The sequence below is a fragment of the Pogonomyrmex barbatus genome, unplaced genomic scaffold (genome assembly GCF_055798465.1).
Source record: "Pogonomyrmex barbatus isolate J1 unplaced genomic scaffold, ASM5579846v1 scaffold10, whole genome shotgun sequence".
In the NCBI taxonomy this organism is placed as follows: domain Eukaryota; kingdom Metazoa; phylum Arthropoda; class Insecta; order Hymenoptera; family Formicidae; genus Pogonomyrmex; species Pogonomyrmex barbatus.
In genome coordinates this window covers 4,843,576-4,864,749 of record NW_028297099.1, presented here as the reverse complement: position 1 = coordinate 4,864,749, position 21,174 = coordinate 4,843,576, and the positions used below count along the sequence as shown (strand labels likewise).

Sequence of the window (21,174 nt, the reverse complement as noted above, 5' to 3'; positions counted from 1 at the left end):
CGCGCTCAGTTTACAAAACAATTACGTAAGCGGGAGACTTTTTTCCGGTATACGAGCGGCACATCAAAGCACGTCGTCATTAAATAACGTCGTCATTAACCCCTCGGATACACGCACTCTAAATCGCTGACTTTCCATAGGTGGCACGCGATGATCGACGTAAGCTTGAGTTCTCCTCTTTAGCTTCTCGAGAAGAACTCTTATACCATTGTAACAGAGATCAAAAAGAAAATTGCACAGTGACATTACGGAGTCTAGCAAAACGTGTGTACTTTACAAAAAATATTAAATCTGCATGGCAAAAATAAAAGAGTATCGTTAGCGTTAAAGAGAAGTGTTTTCAAATCTCTAACGTCTAAAATCAATTGTTTTGTAAAACGAATGTTTTATAGCTGATTTTAACGACTAAGAACACTATATTTTTTCTGCTGTTAATCTATCTTCGTTTTCTTGTGCTTACAGTGCAATTTGTAAGCTTTGGTCTCCATATGTTCATGCAATTTGCCAATTTTTCTATTGGCGTTCCCCACTGTTTCGCCTTCTCTCTCTCTCTCTCTCTCTCTCTCTCTCTCTCTCTCTCTCTCTCTCTCTCTCTCTCTCCTCTCTCCCCCCTCCTTCTCTCTCTCGATCGGCGAGTTCCCGAGAGGGTGTTTGTTTTCCGCGCCTCGACAACAACGAGGGTGGTGCACAATTCTTAAAGCAATACAAACGCGTTGTGCTGTCATGCGTGTGCGTTTCCGCAGCATGCACGTGCAAAGTGCACGTATACAATGAATGACCAAGGAGCACTCGCGTGCTGCGATCCTGGTTGGTAAAGAACATTTGACTCTCCTTCTATCCCTCTTTCTCTCTTTTCTCCCAATGTCGCCCTTTCGCTTTTCGTCCGCCCCATTCATCCGCTCTTCCAAGTTCCTTAATTAAACCCTGAAGATTGTCTGCAAAAAGGACATCGTCTGGTACCCCCGTCGCTGAACGTTACGAGTGAGACGATAAAAGGGCAAGAGAGATACATAGAGGGGAGGACGATCATTTGTGGAAGAGTCGTTTGTTGGACACCGTATAGTAGTAATTTCTTGTTGGTTTTAATCAAGAAGTTGCGCGATCGAAATGGACATCATGGTTCAGCAGCTGTTGTTCTTTTCTGATTTAAAAGAAAGTACAGAACTTGTCTGCATTAAGATAATTACGATATATAAGTGATTTAACATTTTTGGTATGTTAATCATATGGGGCAAATATGACAAATGTTGCAAATAACTATATATTAAAAAATGATAAAAACATAAAATTTGATAAATTTATTACAATACGAAATAAATGTAATTATGTTATAATAATTTATATATATATATATATATATATATATATATATATAAAAATATAAAATTTTAAAATTTTAAAATACAAAATTTTGTGTGTGTGTGTGTGTGTGTGTGTGTGTGTGTGTGTGTGTGTGTGTGTGTGTGTGTGTACACAAATCATTTTATGAATTTTAATGAATTAACTATTATCACTACATTATTAAAAAGATAAGTATTTATGTATTACAATTCGCAATGATAAACGTACAACCATAATTTTAACGGAGTTTCCGTAAATATCTTAAAAGTAGAAAAATTACAAATATAAAACTTAGATGGATAAACAGAGTTCAATAGAATTCTTTTCGTTTTCATGAACATGTCTAGCGCGAACGCACCCTTATGCCAGAGGCAAAGAGTAGAGGAAAACTAGGCTGAGAGCGAGAAGGAGCAAAAGAGAAAGCGAAGAGGAGAGACGAAGAGAGGTTGGGATGATAGAGGAAAGAAGAGAGGTACGAGTGTACGAGAGAGAAACGGAAACCTGGGAGGATGTATACGTGTGAGGGGTGTTAGGGCATCAATCGATAGTTTCCTCCAGCAAAGAAGAGAGATACGATACGTGCTGACGTAGCTGAATGTCTTTCTTTGGAAATATTTGACGACAGGTGCTACGAAAGAAAAAAACTTTCGAAGTACTTGCATTTAATGCACGTTACATGAAGTACTCCAAAAGCAATAATAACTATAAACTTTAATCTTGAAGAAATATATAGAGTTGATTTTATCTCGATAAAAAGCGCACACATTTTGTGTGTGTGTGTGTGTGTGTGTGTGTGTGTGTGTGTGTGTGTGTGTGTGTGTGTGTGTGTGTGTGTGTGTTTAAAAATATTTCAAATATCCTTAGTATCGCAATTCAAGCAAATTAATTGATTATAATTTATTAAACTGTGATGATTACACATTTTATAATTGGTTCATGAAATTACTTCCAACAAATTTGAATTTACTATATACTATATGTGTGAAGTATGAAATATTTATACTTCATGTTATATATTACATAATTCACGCTACAATATCGATTTTCTTTTGTCCTATTCCGAGAGGAAATTTTTCCTAGCTTTATCTTTCACAAAGCTGTGATTAAAATTATCACACCTATACAAAGTAAAAGAAAAAAAAAACGGCGAATGATGAACAAAAGATAAACACATTCGCGGGCGCTCGTACACGAAAAGTGGTGCCGTCCACTTCGCGATTAGCATCGCAAAATATTCTCAGCTCCCCCGCCGAGATACGGTCGAGGGGTTCGGGAAGCTCTTTCAGGGCGGTCGCGTTTTATATTGCTTTTCTGTGATCTCGACGAGGAGGGCAAAAAGGCAAGCGCGTGCCGAGCGGTGAAGAGGTCACGGAGTAACGAGAAGAAGAAATCGCGCGGGAGAACTTGCCGCAGGCTGGCTTTGTAGTTACGGACAAGTTGCGCGGTGCCGACGACAGACATGAGAGACAATTCGTTAGAGAAGCGGCGCGTTCGTTATGATACATTTAGAAATCACCGACGGCGAATCGCGACCCTTCTTCAGTCCTTAAAAGAGGCTAATGAAAGAAAACCACAAATCTTTCCGATCGTATATCTTTCTTTTAAGTAAATGCGTGATAAAATCTTATTTTTTAAATTATTGATCGATTGATCGATTTTGATAATAAAAATTTGATAGTGTAAATATTTCTTTTATTATCTCGCTTGAATTAAAATTTAAATTCACAGTATTTATATATAAAGTAACAGCCATCATAAAGTAACTGATGGTGAAAATTTTTTTGCTTGTTATTTTATTTAAAATTTATTATTTCTCCCACTTTGAGTTTTGACTTCTTTCTCGCTCTCAATGTCTCTTACCTCTTTGTACGCGCGATGCAATCGTTCTTAAGACGCGTGAATGCGCTCGTAACACGTGCGCACCCACGCACGCATGCACGCACGCACGCATTCATGAGTCCCTCGAAAAACAAACCCTGAGCTTCTTGCGCCGCCATGGCACGACTTAATTAATGAGAGAGTGAGGAGCGTCGACAAAGTCCGTCTTTGTCGAGGAGTTCGTGGCACTGGGTCGATAAAGAACGCCGCCGAGTCGACGACGGTGTTTCACTAATTACGCGAGCGTCATTCGTTCGGAACGACACGATCGGCGATCGCGATATAATTGAATGAGGCGAGGACGCGGCGCGATAATAAATTCATTTGGATTCGCGTCCCGAAGTTCGATCGACTCGCTCTACACGTCCGGTGACTAATCGTCTGTTTGAATCGCTGGTACAAGGCATTAAGGCCCCTTTGTGCTACACGACTTCACGGCGGTATTTCGACCGGATTTGTATTGATATTTGCCGCTCCTAACGTAGTCTCCAGAATCTTGAGATTAGAATAAAATCGATTTAAAAATTCATCAAGTAACCAATTAATCAAGTAAAATGTGCTTTCACAAAAAATGATATTAAAATAAATTAATATCAATATAAGGCAATAAGTAAAATATATTTTAAGTATATTTTTCTTTCGCTACGATCGAAAGAGAAATTTCAACTTTATGTGATTCTAAAATGGTTAGACACGCAAAGACATATCGTATCGAAAATGGAGCAGCGTGGTTAGGGCTTTAGCATCAAGCGAATCGATGTGAGTATCACGTTGCTCGACGAGCGTGCGACAGCTTGATAGATGAATGAACAATTGTTTTACTCTGATTTTGACCATAATGACGACGTTGCTAGTATACACCGGTCGTTAATTTATTTCCGCGCGAAACTTTTTCGTCGGGCACGATACGATTGTTCGCGCCTATCCGATTATTCGTCAGCGCGTTCTCGCGAATAAATGCGAAATTACGGGACATTCCCACGGTAATATATATACATTTGCAAAATTGTTTGCAATTAGCATTAATTCATTCGCGAAGGATTTAAACATCTTCGTGAGAAGGTAAAGTGAGTCCGTTCGTTCGCGTACCGTGTGTTCTTCTTGGTAGATCGATGACTCTTAAAACAGATCCTACTATCTATCGCCACAAATAGAAAATGGAGCGATTCGATAAGCGCGTAGCAGATAAAGTGGCTCAGAAATAGTGGCTACGCATTTTCATGCTTGCGATCTCATGTTTGAGATTTAAAATTCTTCCTCGTACATTTCTGTATTCCGCTGCATATTTCTTTGACGTAGCAAAAGATACGAGTGTTAAACGACACTAACTGTTTTATGTTAACAGCTTAGAGAAAGAGGAAATGTTGCATGTGGCTCGAGATAATTGACAACGAAGTTCTTGCTCAGTATCAAACACATCTGCATGCAACGTCACCGAGTGAGTGTATTCGATATGATTCATGGTCAGATAATAAATAGTTAGAATGAACAAAAAATTATGAATAGTTAGAATAAACAAAATTAAACGCTGCCGATGTAATATAATAGCATAATTATGTTCGTATCAGTCAAAAGAATGTTCCGCTGGTCTAATTAGAATTTTAAATGTTACAATTAAAATATATTTTTTTTGTATTTACTAGAAAATTGTCTGTCATGCATGGAATTTAAACCAACAATATCTAACAATATATATGCAAGAAAATTTAAATCTAACCAAATAATACAATTTCTTTTATAAGAGATGTGACTATTAACTGGTTGGTCTCTCGTCACAGAAAAACTTTTTTGCTGACATTTGATAAACTATTTAGATATAAATTTTCTATCATCTATATCAAATATAAAACATGTGATATTACAGTGTTTGTTAGTAAATTTGATTTACCCATTTGATTTAGCTAATCTTGTAATCATTTTCGCTAAATAATATTCGCTGTGACTGCAAAATCATTTTTTTTCAGTGATACAAAACTTATTCATTCATATTGCTTTTATTTTTAATTAATAGGACAGCAATAAATAATTTGATCATAATTAATCATACGAAGAGGTCTTGATGATGCCAAAGGAAGAAATATATTTAGATAATTGTATCAAATAACATTCTCCCAAAACGTTACTCAATGCAGATAATTAAAATAGATATCTCGACGGATGTCTCCACGACCGAGATAAAGGTGGAAACGCGGGCAATGATTCGCGTAATTAACGGTATAGAACTAATGGCAGAAATCCTGGTGAGCGGTCAATCGCGACAGCCACGGATTAATCGAACGACGACACGGTACGTTCAATCGAGCGTGAAGGAATTATCGTAAGAAGCGTCATCGTGACAAAAAAGAGGAGAAAAGAAAGGAACGCCGGTACTCATTCATCGTGGGAGTTCATTTAACCCCGATCGCATGGGTTTCGTCATCAGTCTCTCGCCGCGGAGAAAATTGTGAGAGATTGAGCGAGTTGTAGGCCGCGGAGAGGATCCTTGCGGTAACCTTCTTGGCGAGACGGGAAGTATGTGCCAAAATGAGCACGGCGTGGCGGTTCGATAATGGAATGCGCGAGATGACGTCGAACCCATGTCGACGTACTCCGAACGGGATGCCGGTCGTTAAACCGTCCAAGAGCCGAGAACGGCGAGCCTGGGAGCTTTGGGAACGAGAGGAAACGATCTCGGTAACGAGGAAAGGCGGCGACGAGGCAAAGGCCTGTCAAGCCTAGCCACGGTGACACCCACCTTGCCAGTGGACCACTCCTCTTGGCTCGCTGGCCGAGGATCTTCTCGACCACGGTGACGTTGCCGCTCCTTGCTGCTTCGAGCAGCTCCTGGTCCTTGCCCATGGTCCATTTACACCGCGATCGAGCCGCGATGTTCGCCCGCACACTTGTCAATTTGTGTTTTCACTACGATTACTCGCGTTTCATTGATCCAACGTGGCCATCTTGGACGTACTGGCGCGCCGCCACCCGGCGGCCTCGCGAGACTAGAACCTCTTCACTAAATATGTAATAAGGGTGAGCGAGATGGCGAATGGGCAACTCCGCGTGGCTCATGAATGGAGCGAGCGAGACGGCGCGAACCGTACGTATCGTGTCGTGTACGAGCGCCACGAACGAGCACAAGCTCGTACAGCCAAGTGTCAAATGACAGCTGTTGCGTCGTACCGATTCTCCACACTGCGACGAAACGCCGGCTCGCAACGAAACAGCGATTCGAGTAAATACGTATTACGCGGTGGGCGCCGACATGAAACGACTTGTCACCCTTTTGTACGTTCTGTCGTTATTCCTCGATAACGTGACGACGGCGCTAGAAAATGCGACTATCGTACCAGTATCTGGTAAGCGTACCTAACCTCAATATTCTGCAAATTTCTTAAGAAATTGTAGACGCGATATCTTCGTATAAACTTCAAAGTTGATAATATCCGGGATACCTTGAATGTCTATTCAAGACACTACTCGAAATGTATGATATAATGTACATATAATACTATAAATACTCAGAGTATCTGTATTTATTATTTGAAATGTTGAAAATACGCGCGATAGTATCTTACTCAAAATATACGAATAATACTCAAGTATATGAATGTCCAAATATGCTTATTATCTAAAATGTGCGAGTAATATTTTGAAACATGAGATCCAAATACTCATACATTATTCAAAATGTTCAAATATTATTCAAGTATCTAATTAAGTATCTAATTAGCTTATGATTAATTAAGTATCTAATTATCTATTGATTCTACTGAAATGTAGAATATTTGACGTAATGCCCATGCATTACTAACAATGTTGCACAAGCACTTTACAGATATTTAGATATATCTTTAAATATCTGGATATGTTACATGTATTATTCTTAATGTTATTTTTACTCCTATTTTTCAAATATTCAATATATTATATATATGTATATATATATATTTTTTTTTTTTCATAATACATAAGTTATAATTAATATTTGGGACTCATTGTAATATATATTTTAAATTATATATTACAAATGAGTAAATTTTTATTGTTTAACCATTAGAAATAGATAGCAAATAGATAAAAATAGAGAGATAGCAAATAATTTTAATACTTAAATAACCATAGATTATGTGAGTAATACATACTCGGATATCTGATTATTATTCATTTCTTTCAGATGCTATAATAAATATTTGAATAATTTGAATAATTTATTATCTTACCCAAGTCATCAGCTAATATATTCCTACATTATATATCAATGATTATATTTTGTAATTAACAATTAATTGTTTTATAAAAAGTGTATCTGATTTTCTTAGATTTACATATTTGTTATATATAATAGCTATTCAATAAACTGCATTCATTGCATTGCATTTTAATTTATCATATGATATGGATGTATATGTTGATCTGTGAATATATATTTTTATATTTGTCTATTTATATATAGGATAGGATTATCTCTAACTTCCTCGTTCCTATCATGTTGCAAATTGTATTAGATAAATGAATATTTATATAAAAACATTTAAATATACCTTTAAAGATAACAAATAAAGAAATGCTTAATTTCAAATAATAGGGAGCATGTAATTATTACTATTTTCATTAATATAAATTCAATACATTGTATTGCAGATAGTGTCGGAATAATAGTATCTTTATGGAACCATCGCGAACATGATGCATTTAAACAACGAATAAATTTAGCCCCATTTAATCGCTTAAACATCACTGTGACGGATGTTCCATCAGATATTTGGTTTATTGTTTTACAAATTCATACATTTCAATACAATGCCACGTTATCTTACGACAAAGCGCTGCTCGATAAAGTATCGAACAGAAGCTTATTTGGATCAAACATTGGTTTGTACTTAAAAACATATGATGTAACAGCCCCAATACAGGTATTTTTGAAGCATAATAACGTGCATAATCTCGATGCGTTACTTGTGATTGTCACATACGGTCGAAATGGTAAGTATAAATAATATTAATAGTATACATCTCTGTCTTTGTTACACTTTCCTTTTCGAGCAATATTTAAATGGAATTAAATCTGGCTTAGCACAACGCTGTCCATTAAAATAATATAAAATTAATGGCCATATTATATAAATAAAGACAATTGCAAGAGGACAATATTTGATGACAAAGACCGAAAAATTATATGCTGTATTAAATTAAATAGCCGTATTACATTGATCGCGATAGCATAAATAAATCGCAAATCATACCAAGATGTGCATTCGATTAATTTGCGGTGCATCTCTATTATCTGTCGCCCGTAAATGGTTTGAATAGCTAACCAGTTTTCGACTGCGAATGTAATGGCAAAATTGGTATCGAGAGAATCCATCAGCGTCGTTCATTGGCCGATTGTTGTTCTCCGCAGCGCCGATACCGGGTGGATGTAATATGGAATTCGATATTGAGGTAGCACCGTATCAAAAGTTACGTGTAGAAAACGAAATGATAATAGTAGATGCGCAACCAGCCTCGGTGCTCGCCTCTAATGGGTCGCCGATCCCTTGCGAAAAAGATCTGGTACAACATAAGATGTATCGTCTCTATCTACCTAAGCAGGACTTTACCCCGGAAACATACTTCGACGCGATTGCAAATATGCTGACCACGCAAGACATTTCGCGGAACGGCGATGAGGTATTTCGTAATCTAAAGAGATAAAATTTCAGTCTCTTGATATGATATATTAAAACTGACAATGGTTACATAAAATTGATGATTCTGAATATATATATATATATATATATATATATTAAAATGATAGAATCATCAATTTTATGTAACCATTATACACTAACCACTACAGTGCATATATATATATATATATGCACTGTAGTGATCTGCAAAGATTTGTTAACAAAAATTATTGATGCTTATTTATTATTCATAAAATGTATCTAATTATTTATTATTAAAAAAATCTCAATGTGTAATTAAGAATATTTTTTGGTAGATACCAGCGAGTACTTTTATGAGTTCGATGAGGCGTATCTATAGTACGTACATTGGCACAGGATTTGTCTATGTCACAATTGCTACTTATAAAAATTACTCCTCAGCTTATGTTCCAATTTTTACATATGCTTGCAACCCTTTATTATATCTGGAAAGCTGTCAAGTTTTAAGTACGTTTTATATATTTTTTTATATTACAACTCTAATTTAACAACAAAGAATATTCAAATTGTAACTTACTTAACACTTAATAAATTATACATTCTATATTTTATATATATGTTAATTAATTTTTTTGGAAAGTTAATCTTTATGTATTTTTTTAAATTTACCAATTTAGCAAATACCTTTTTATTATTATAACTTAATCAAATTATTGCATTAAATGCTCATGAAATATAAATATAATTATTTGTCATTGTTTCAGATGACACGTTCGCAAAGGTGATTTGCGCGTTGGTTCTAATAACAGGTTGTTTGTCAATTATTATAGGGCATAAATGCCCTGGTATAGATTATTTATTACCAAGTTGTATAATGAGTGGTCTCTTTGGATATATTCTAGCAATAAGTGTCAGTGATCACAGCACTGCAAGTAATTATATACGTCAATCTTTATCAAAATATTTTAAAATATAAAAATTTTTTAATGAAACATATATCAATTTATATCTTGAGAAAACACGGGTAGTCTTCATATCTCTTATCTCTTTCAGTTAACGTTCTGATAGGTTTGACGTCTGCTATACTTACTCTAGCTATATCAGCACTGTTTACAAGTTTCTACAAATTAAATATATCATTGCGCAATTTATCATTGGCATTCTTATGCGCATGCATCACGTATCTTTATGCTCCAGGTACGTGTTATATCTTGATTCAAAATGAAAAAACTGTAAGATTTGCAAGCCAATATTAATTAAGAAATATATTGGCAATTTCGCGTTCTTTTTATCTGTTTTTCTTATTTTCTTATATAATATAATATAAACGATAGTTAATTTACATTAGTTAATTCAGTATTATTAGTTTCGCGGCGCGTCACGAAATGCGATCCAGAATACGGTAGACGAAGAAGAATAGGGAAGTGAAGGCGGGAATCTCTCTAGGTAGCCTCTCCACGCCGCGGTGCTCGCGAAGGGCTGTTGCGAATTATAGGAAAATAATGAAAGCCAGGCTTAAAAGCGGAGGAATAGAGCCGCGCTGCCACCCCGAAGTTAGTTCGAGTTTGGCGAAGGGATGAGAGGCGCACAGTCAGTTTCTCCCCGTAGCTTCTATCAATGCTGGCCGCTCATGTGGAAACCTCGCCCGCTGAATCCCCCATGCAGAAGCGGCATGGCGCATTCACGTTGCCTCCCACCTTTCTCACCATAACGCCGCGACTACCCTTCTCGTCTACCCTCGCCCAGGCACAAACGCAAAAATGCGCCCGCCGCCGCGAGATACGCGTGCACGCACACGCGCGTAATGCCGGTCTGCCCCGTTGGCGCGACTCCCACGTCACGGTATAACCAGCTTGGAAGATTCGCATTTACCTAATTGTGTCCCCGTTTATTTATTCTGTGCCGGGACCTATTTAGATTACACAATACGTGCATGCGCAACTGCACGAGAACGGGGAATCAGACCCGATCCTATCCCGTTGACAGATGATCACGATCATTATTTGCTCACATCCGACTTGCACTCCGCTCCACACGTTACTATAAAACACATGATGATACCTAAGCATTATGATGTACCTAGGCATCTGTTGTTAAATGGACTATCGAAATTTTGATAATGTTGAAATGTAACAGAAATGTGTCTATGTATAGTATTATTGTTTTTTGTAGCGTGGATGTTTTATATTCTCCAGAGTAACTGGTTATTCTGGCCATTGTTTATAATCCTAATACTTTTTATAACTTTGATTTTGACGATGATGCTTTATCTCGCTGAAATGATTACATGCGCGACTTTTGGGTCCTTTCTCATAGTCATCGTGATCGATTACTACACCGGAAGTAATTTGAAATATATTATTATTACTATAATCAGAAGGGTAACTATACCCGAATTTCACTTAGCATTTGTATATCCACCATTTCAAAGTGCAGGTATGTCTTCGTTGCGTTCTCTCATAAAAATAATCCGATTGTGCTCTATCAATCGATTCTATTTTCAGATTTAACTTTGATAATTGTTTGGATTGTTTTAATAATAACACGATTTATTATACAAGGATGCACTCATTTGTGTTGTGGAAATAACTCCGTGATAAAATTTGAACAAAATACTTCAGAAAGGACATTTTTACGACCTAACCGTTATGATAGCTATTCTGGAAGACAAACAAAATCTTACAATCGTCGTCAACATTATTTTAAATATAACCGGCGACATTATATTTAATATAAATGATTTTACAAATTTTTTGAAATTACTTTATAAGCCTGCCTAAATAATTATTTTATATCTTATATCTAAATATTTTATATTTTATATCTAATCTATTTTATATTTTATATCTATGAAAATAATGATATAATTTCACTTACCTTTATTTTAAAAAATTGATTCATAAATCGATAACGTACAAACATAAATGATGTATGTACAATATAAACCTTTTTCCCATTGTATTGTGCTAAATATTAAAATGTGATATTTTCTTTCAACAGAACGCAAAATTACGTATAATAATACACAACATTTACATAGGATGTTTAACATGTAAATTTTTTAATATTTTTTTAATATGCACATTTTATTTTTGTTTAACGACCGACGATGTTTGTTTTTTGTTAATACATACATCTAAAATAACTAATTTTATTTTTTATGTAACGAATTAAAGTATTATAATTAACAATCATGGATTGTATAAAGTTGTGCGGCATTGTTATAAATTCTTCATGATGATATATATGTTTTTCTGATATTTGTTTTTATATTTTTCAATGTATTTTATAAGAGTTTATATAATATTAGTGTGGAATATAATAATATTGTGAATAAAAAATGATGATTTGGCATTAAAATGAAATAACATTTATTGAATCGAGACAGTGACACCTAACAGTGGTTCTCTATTTCCTACTACTTACAATCTTAAAGTTAATCACAGCAACAATATTATCTCATTATTCACAACACTTACATAGATTACTGTCGCAATAATATATTATTCTCATTAATAAACTTGTTAATACTCATACATTGTAGTTGTTATTAGTAATATCATTACAGATAATAAGAAAGTCGCGTAACCACTTCCGCGTAATGTTGGTTGTATAACGATTAAAGCATAATTCCGCCGAAACGCATTTTACATGCATAAAATTGCGGTAACGTTTAATTCGCAAAAGTTTTATGCAAACGCAGATTTACAAAGGTAACATAATAAATGAGAAGTACTTTAATCTACTCGCGAAATGCACAGCCTGTTGCAAGTGCAGCGCCTGTTTGGAGAGGATCTTCATGCAGACGTGTGCGATACAAACCATTCGGTGGATGCGTATCCAATTCATCTCGGAATATTTCTTCGAATATAATAGTAATATAATTTCAATGAACATAACAAGAGTATTCTTATAATTTATTTTTTTGATTTTATTTCTTTTTTGTTTTCGTAATCATAACTTGTAAAAAAGAGCATATACGATTCATTCAGAAATCGTTTTAATAGATTAATTAATTTTTTTATTAGGAGCAATTATTACCTAAACACAAAAAATATATATGATAATTTGAAAAGTTAATTAACAAGAATATTGAAATTCATAAAGATGATGTTTTAGTCCACCTCGGATCCTATTTATTCTTTGAATTCTGAGCACTTTATCTTTCTTGTGTATTTGCTTCTCTTTCACTTTATTTTATTTTTGAAATTATATATATTTATGAGATGGCAATTCATACAAAGTTATAAAATATTTTATAAATTTAACACAGAGAAAAAATAAGATTGCAAAGAAAAAATTCTACATGCAGTATAAACAATTTTCCAAGGATCTTTTTTACATTAGATAAAATTTTTGTAACAAGGAAGTGGCTCTGGCTGTTTTAAATAAAAGTTGTCTCGAATTAGAGTTTATCGTCGCGAGATCGATTTTATAACGGCGCCGTTTAGATGCGCCGAAGATTTTCTTTCAGCGTTTTAAGTTCACGCTGCCTTTATTTTCGTTTTCTTCCAAAAATATAAATTTACTAATGTACACAGTACATTCACCATTAAGTGCTCTTCACGTATAAACGTTCAACAAGTTTACACGAACCCTACGTGACCGTGTAAACGCCGACGAGAAACGAGCGACGCTGTTCCGAGTGGCGTAATTTTACACATACTTCACACGTTACCGTTTAACACAATGTATATCGTTCACGGTTATCTATTGGCTGCTGATTAATTGTAGAGAGTTCGTCACCTACATTTATTACGACACGCGTTAGCACTGATCGATAAAACGATCGTTACGCGTTACCGAGAGAAAAAAAGGAAAACATTCGCTTGCAAATATTCACATTGCGAGAAATATCGGAAATGCTGCCTCCTGAAAAAACCTCCATCGAGTTCTGGAACGATAAAATTTCGAAAATATCGAGTCGCTGTTTTCACGCCGTTTTTTCCACACCTACGAATCAGTGACTAATTATTCGATGCGATCGTGCGGCACGACTCAATTACTAAAAAAACGTGCTACTCTCCTGTTAGGTGGTGATCGAAATACATCGATTAAATGGATCACACATATACACACATATTGAAATCACAATAAGGCCGCACAGGTGGTTGGCATCTCTCCTTGCGGTTTTTGAAATTTATATCATTATCTAGTTTCACGAATAATAGAATCGCAAAATTTTTCTCTTTGTGATTACTGAAATTATTATTACAAAAATTTAACAATGTAAGATAATAATATATTGCTATTGTAAAAGAGATTATAATTAAAATAGCAATAAACGCAATTTTCGCTTTATTTTGCAGGATTATGCTTTTAAATAATACGCATGAAATATTATGCAAAATTCCTGTATTTTTTGGATTTTTGTTGGCAATTAATTTTACATATATTTATCTATTGATATTCGTTCCAAAACTCGTGTTTGAACGAAAAGTTCGCGCGTCGACGCATTTCGCGAAATGATATGGGTGAATAAATGTAGGCTCAGATCATTTGATTTTATTGAAGTTTTCTGTTGTTGCACGGTGTAAGTAACGGAGTCGTTACTTCGGTGAGAGGAAACATTGAATACACGGATAAAATGTTGCGTAGTTTATAAGGTAGGTACGTTCGAATGTGTAACTGAAGAATTCATCTAATCTTATTTACGTATATATACAGTGATAATTATTTCTAATTTACAGTACTGGTTTAAAGAGAGTAACAAATGCTATCTTACAATTATCTTTATACAGCATAATCGAAAGAATGTGCTTCGATCGTGTGCGCGGCGACGATTAACGAGTTCGATGCCAATAAGATTTCTCGTTACTGCGAGCACCAATATTCGCGATTCGCTTGAAAGGACGAATCTGCTTTTGCGATCCGTTACCTCAGCGATACGTTTACATTAATAGCAATAAATACCGACGCAAACGTCCATGCTAATTGCCTCCTTCGGGCATTACACTTACGAAATCTTTTCTATCTTTTCTACGTCGGTTTATTCTTCACCTTATACGTCACTGTGCCTTCATTATGGTAATAACGATGGTACAAGCTACGGATTGGATTGTCTTAATCTAGAATGTAATCGTGTATTTTGGACCAGGATGAATATTCGTGCGGAGAGACGATTTTTAAATGAGAAGTTTTTTTTAAATCGAACATTTCGGTCTGCTGTCATTGCTCGCAAATCGGTCAAATAGTTTACGCGAAATTTAGAAAAGTACTGTTCGCGTTACTACATCAAGGGAATCTGAAATTATAATATTGCTATTCTCGATTAATCTTGCACATTGATCTCGATGAGATTTAAATCTAGCATAGTTCGAAATGCACGCGGCAATTCTTATTGTGTGTTTGGTAGCATTTGAAAAGCACGACATATTTCCGCGTAAAGAACCACTTATATTAATAATAATAATATAATATTAAGTATAACAAATAAATAAATAACAGAAAAAAATATAAAAAATTTAATTTTTTTTCTTAAAAAAATTTTTTAATTGAAAAGCATGAATAAAAAAATATATATAACATATTATAAATATAAATATGTATAAAAAATATTTCGACTATACCTCTCGAATATTTTCCGCGAATGAGTTGTCGATCGATATTCACTGTTCACAAACGTAGGCTGTAGCCGCAGCATCCTTTCAAGAGAGCGGTGTCTTCCGACGCCATATCTGCCAACAGACACGATGGCCGGCCTCACCGAAAAAAGCCGCCCTCCAGGCAGCTATCAACCCCCCGTAAACCCATTCCCTCCCGCAACGAAATCAGCCTCATCGGGAGACTACCACCCTAAACTCTCGCGAGAATATATTTCGGCGGGAGCCGCCTACGTGTCTGCGGCTCCCTTTCAATTTCCACGCGGTTCGCGGCCGCCCTTACACGAAGGAAAATATTTGCCGGAAACCGATACAACGTGCGGCAAACAATATGCGCCCAGCGCTATCCAATAAATCCGGTAATAAAGCTCCCCGATACCGAAAAACGAGAGCCGCTGTAAATTTAATGAATGCTCTTGACATCGATCGACTTTTGGGAAACTAAAGGGAGAATTCGCGCACGTTGAACGAAGTGAAAAATAACTTTTCCAGCACATTATGGTGCCCGTTGAAAAGATTCTTTCATAGCGGTATCGGCAGACAAATATGCGAGAGATTATTTTCAAATTATATATAATGAACATCTTCAGGAAATTACGTTTTCGTATAAACTTGATGACAATGAGTGGTTCTCCATGCGAAAATCCTCGCCATAATAACGATAGTAGCGTAATAACGTAAATCATTTACACACACTATCGTGAATAGATAAATACCCTGCGTGACCCGGGGTCATGCGTATACATCTACAAAATCTAGATCAGACACGAAGTGGAAGATGGATAAAGTCCATTGGTTCCAGCTCGAATTATAAAACTTATTGCGCTGCCTAAAATTTCGCTCTGCGTAATCAGATCGCGTTAGTAAAAAATCTTTTCATTCGGTTTCAAAGAGAATTTAATTGCGATGAGCTGCTGCTTCTCTCATGCAAAAATTTTGCGACATACGTTCCATTACTCTTCGCCAATGCGGGCGTTGGCAAATTTATAAATTGTTCAAGAAGGGGGAACCTATCCTATCTCCTAACTCTAATCGAATAGTTTCGTAGATAGGTATTGCCATTCAGAAAATTGACGGTCGTAAACATTCGAGGACGCGAGTTATTAATCCGGTCTACGAGGAAATTATGCACGCGATTAATAATATTAATTCTACAAACGAATATTGTCACTCGAAACTCTAGAAATTAGATGCAAGCATGCTCCCAATGATATTACCGACAAAAAGCTTATTAATTCTTATCAGCTTGCATTTGTGGGTGAAGAGAACATTCGTTAATAAATAAATTACTGCAAAAATGAACAAGTGACATTGTTCAATCAAATGGGAAAATGAAGAAAAATTTCGGATAATTCGCATCACTATTCGAAACTGTGTTCATTCCACGCACAACCGTCACTAACTACGCGTCTTCGATCGACGTCACGCTGTCGCGCGAACCGTCGAAGGGACGAGCTTTCCTCGTAGCGTCTCTCTCTCTTCGCGTTTGCCGTGGCGTCGCGACGGCGATCATCGCCGTCGGCAACCAAGCGCGAGGAAACACCGCGCCCTATCTCGAACAAGAGATCACTCGCGCGACGGGAGTACGGATCGCGGAAATTCAGTCGTTTCACTCACTGGTGTCGGAGTTGTGTACGGGGGTGGTCGCTGGTGTGCTGGGGGCCTGATGCTGCGTCGACTGTGTCGGTATCCCGAGGGATGCGAGGAGCGGTCGTGGCACCGCGCCTGGGGTGGCGCTCGGCGGCGGCGGGCTCTCCTGGCCTACGAGCAAGCTCGCGGGCGGGAACCCGAAGAGCTGGGATCACTGGAGCCTCGGCCAATAGTTGCCCGTCAGGTCCGGGGTCTGCGAGGGAATCTGAACCGGCACCGAGACGCCGGCTGATATCACTCCTGGAACAATCCGAGATGTCGGGGGATTGAGCACGTTTGCGACGGAACGAGAGCTGTCGAGGCTCCAGAAGACGGAACGAGAAGATAAGAAATAACTTCGAAACCGGGTGAAATCGATACCGAATGACAGTATGAATGACAGGATGAATCGTAGCATAACATGCAAGAGACAAAACTTTAATTTTCTAGGGGCGCAATGTTGTTCAATAGTGCTAAAAATTAATTATCCACGAATACAATACAATTGTCTATCTCTTTATTGCTTTATACATTATTAATTTTATCTTGTTATTATGATTTAATTTATTTCACTATTTTATAATACCTCTCGTTGATGATCTTAGTTAGGGAAATTCGTTTCAGCGATAGCTATGTCGCGAGCAGAACGCGTCATTAATCGCGTGAAATACAGCGAAGCTAATTCGTCAAAAACAGTCGAGTACGTATTTACGGAAAATGATACGAAACGCACTTGCGCATCTGGTGAACGAGAGAGTCACGAATATTCGATTAATTCCTCAATATGCACCTATCGCCCGCGGCGACGGTTGCATAAATAGGATTCGGTTATGATAGCGCGCGGCGGCTTCGCACACTTCTGCAATTTGAATTAAACACCTTAACGAGCTGCGTCTAATCCAATATAAACTTCCGCGAAAACATTTACGCTCTACGCGGCCTCGCGTTATAACTTCGTTCCTCGCATGAGCTATAATTATGGCATAAATGCAAGACAGGTAATTTGGCGAACGTTACAATGAAGTCGCGTGCCATAATTACGTTAACCGTGGCATCTACCTTTATTCGGCTGAAAGTTAACATATTCAAAATATCGACGCAGCTAATAATGATACTATGTAAAAAAAGAGCGTAATCTTATTTATCATATTTACGCTTCTGAAATTTAATTTGTATATTGAATTACACTTAATTCAAAGGCAATCAATGCCGCGAATAATTTTTTAGTCGCGATTCCTAGATACCGATATTCAATCGCAATTTAATTATGTCACGAACTCCATCTTTGACTTTATATCGGAAGGATGCTGCATCTCTCTCTCTCTCTCTCTCTCTCTCTCTCTCTCTCTCTCTCTCGATATTGAGGAATTAATCGAATATTCGTGACTCTCTCGTTCACCAACTCTCGTCCACGTCCGCCAGCTGTGAAACAAACTCGCGCGGTTACGCTTGTTTCCGCGGTTGAATCTCGCTAACTCCGGGGGCGGCTACTTAACTATGAAAACGACGCCGTTAGAGCGCCGGCGGGACAGGCGCGGCGCTAACGAGCGCGGTGAAAGTCCTTACTGCGCTCGTGCACGTAAAGCGATTATGATGGATAACCCGCGGCTCGTTCCGCACGTAAGGAGTAGGACCATGCGGGGGCAGGAGGAATGGCGGAAAAACGAGAGGGGCGAAAGAGCGGAAAGGAAGAAAGGCGGCCGCGAGAAGAGATGCGGGACAGCGAGAGGGACGGCGGGGTGGGACACAGTGCGCGCGTGTTCCGCAGTATTCCACCATTCCAGCTTGCGCTCCGCTCCGTTCCTGTAGGTACGCCGCGCACCCCCGTATTTCCTCCCCTTTGGGTTCGCACGTTATTGAGCGCTCGCCCAGCCGAGGCGAGACCCAACCCATCCACATCCTCTGTTCACCCCTGTATATCCTCAGGAGGGAGAGGAAACGAGAGAGAGAGAGAGAGAGAGAGAGAGAGAGAGAGAAAGAGAAAGAGAGAAGCGGAGAAAGAGGCGAAAGGGAGCGACGGCGGATGGCGACGAGAGGGACGGATAGATGGATAGACACGAAGGAGCGAGCGCACTTCCCGAGGGTGAAAGGGTGTAGAAACGAAAGGGATGAGAGAAAGGGAGAGAAGATGAGGCGGCGCAGGCTGCGAGAGAAGGCGCGACCCTCCGTGGCTTTCGTTAAACGGAAGACGAGGGGGTGAGATGTGGAGATAGACGGAGAAAAGGAATAATAGAGGAAGAGAGGTGGGAGAGAAAAGAAAGAGCTGAGCAGAGGAGCCAACCAGCACATAAAAAGAAAGAGAGAGAGAGAGAGAAGTTGAGTCGAGAAAATGGAAAATTCACCAGCTACATCGGCGGGGTTGGAAAACCGCCGAACATCCCATTCTTCGATTCAGCCCAGCGGCACCATGCGAGATTTGTTTTAAAATCCTTTTACAATTCTGTAGGCGAGCGTGGAGCCGCGACCACGTCGTTGCCCGCTCGCTCTTTATATCTCTCTTGCTCTCTTTCTCTCTCTCTCTCTTTCTCTCTCTCTTTCTGTTAGCAGGGCTATGTAGATTGCGTGTGAAGAGGCTCCCAGGTAATTCTCGACGCTTTATTTCGCGCTTTGAACCGGCTAGAACACGAGGAAGAAATGGTGGCCGTGCGCCGAGCGAAAATTGGAAACGAAAATCTCTACTGGTTTTTGGCGAGAATTCGTTTGTTTTGTCATTACATTTTCGTATGTGTTTCTGTACATCTATGTGTGTTTGTATTCTTGGATGCACAGAAAGTTCGTTTTAAAAGATAATCTAAGTAAATGAAAAATTGAAAAAAGATTGTAATTGTAAATGTAATACATAATGCTTTGCTAAGACAATAATCATAATATGAAATTTTTAACTCTAGAAAAAAATCCAGAAAAATAATAAAAGTAATAAAAATAATAAATAATCAAAATCATTGAGAATGTTAAATTTAAATGAAAAAGTCTTTGTTAAGAAAAAATATTCTAACTTTTACAGAGGATATATTCGTTTTATTAGGAGATGTTTTTGGAACAAGCCGTATTTACATCCCCTGATAGGTTGCTTCCGGCAAACATTAATTATTCCTGGCTCTACCTAAATTATTCTTGAATGACCTTGAAAGCACGAGGCACAGGGAACACGGCAAATTAATCGCGGCGAGAACTCACCGGTTGCGGTCGAGGTCGTCGGCTGATAGGGTGCTCCACCTGGTCCAGCGGGTTGTCCTCCCGGCGTCGCGGGGGTGCCACCATGAGACGTCGGGATGCCGCGATGTGGTTGCGAGTGCGCGGCCGCGGCCGCGCTGTGTGCGTGAGAATAAGACTGCGTGAGCGAATGGAGAGGCTCATGAAACACGTACGCTGGATAACCCTCTGCACGTTGTTGAAGACAGCTTCCACCCATTGACCCTCCCAGACTACTTGACATCGAGCTGAACATGAAAATATCCATATCGGAAAACAATGAACAAATCGTATTTATATACTCGTACATTAATGATGAATTCTAAAATTTAATATTTACAATAATTGTTCATATTACCACTATTCATTGAATGACCGAGATTTATTTATTCTTGTATGAAAATTTTACAATACAATGCTGTTACTTTAATGCAAAAAGTTTTCTTACCTGTATGTATCGGGCATGGTAGCGATCGGTTGTGGTATCGACGAGTACATGGCGTTGAATCCGGCGTTTAAGGGCAACCGTGGCGTAGCAGGGGTGGCCGCGGGAGGCGCGGCGCCGCTGCTACCTCCGCCGCTGCCGCCAGCGACCACCTGATCGACGGCGGCCCTCCTCTGGTTCCGTAATTTCTCCTCTCGACGCCACTTCGCCCTGCGATTACTGAACCACACCTGCAACCGACACAATGACGATGCCTTTGTCACGATAAGTGTGCAGCCGCACACTCAGCGCCGCCGGCACGGTATTTCGCATCATCCGTACTCGTTCGCACTCGCACTCGTTCGCGCTCCACGACTCTCTTCTGCTTCCTCTCCGGAGAGAACAACTTCATTCTCCCCAAACCACCCTGTTGTCTCGCCCTCTCTCCTTCTCTATTCCCCTTTTTCTGCTTCTA

General features: G+C 38.3%; 3 protein-coding genes across 10 annotated transcripts in view; 1 reads left to right on the top strand and 2 right to left on the bottom strand.

Moving 5' to 3' along the window:
- Positions 1 to 6,197, bottom strand: part of LOC105432599 (ankyrin repeat and SAM domain-containing protein 1A) — a 47,140-nt gene extending 40,943 nt beyond the window's left edge. For all 3 annotated transcript variants that reach the window (XM_011647474.3, XM_011647475.3, XM_011647476.3), the window contains exon 1: positions 5,954 to 6,197. In XM_011647474.3, the coding sequence (XP_011645776.2) occupies positions 5,954 to 6,057 (104 nt within the window). In that variant the 5' untranslated portion in view covers positions 6,058 to 6,197. The remainder of the gene's footprint in view (positions 1 to 5,953) is intronic.
- A 129-nt stretch (positions 6,198 to 6,326) lies between these two features.
- Positions 6,327 to 12,220, top strand: LOC105432600 (transmembrane 7 superfamily member 3). 4 transcript variants are annotated; one of them, XM_089070333.1, is made up of 8 exons: positions 6,327 to 6,557; positions 7,843 to 8,184; positions 8,603 to 8,871; positions 9,188 to 9,230; positions 9,617 to 9,784; positions 9,906 to 10,049; positions 11,025 to 11,288; positions 11,357 to 12,220. In XM_089070333.1, the coding sequence occupies exons 1-8, from the start codon at positions 6,464 to 6,466 to the stop codon at positions 11,581 to 11,583; spliced, it is 1,551 nt and encodes a 516-aa protein (XP_088926459.1). In that variant the 5' UTR covers positions 6,327 to 6,463; the 3' UTR covers positions 11,584 to 12,220. The 4 variants fall into 4 exon arrangements, with proteins under 4 accessions (XP_088926459.1, XP_088926458.1, XP_088926460.1 ...); XM_089070332.1 differs by having other exon boundaries at positions 9,188 to 9,359; XM_089070334.1 differs by lacking the exon at positions 11,357 to 12,220 and having other exon boundaries at positions 9,188 to 9,359; positions 10,299 to 11,165.
- toy (paired box 6 protein twin of eyeless) overlaps positions 12,200 to 21,174 on the bottom strand; it is a 33,682-nt gene continuing 24,707 nt past the window's right edge. For all 3 annotated transcript variants that reach the window (XM_011647480.2, XM_089070336.1, XM_011647479.2), the window contains exons 8-10: positions 20,724 to 20,950; positions 20,261 to 20,523; positions 12,200 to 17,344 (exon numbers count right to left, since the gene is read on the bottom strand). In XM_011647480.2, coding sequence (XP_011645782.1) covers positions 17,256 to 17,344; positions 20,261 to 20,523; positions 20,724 to 20,950 — 579 coding nt within the window. In that variant the 3' untranslated portion in view covers positions 12,200 to 17,255. The remainder of the gene's footprint in view (positions 17,345 to 20,260; positions 20,524 to 20,723; positions 20,951 to 21,174) is intronic.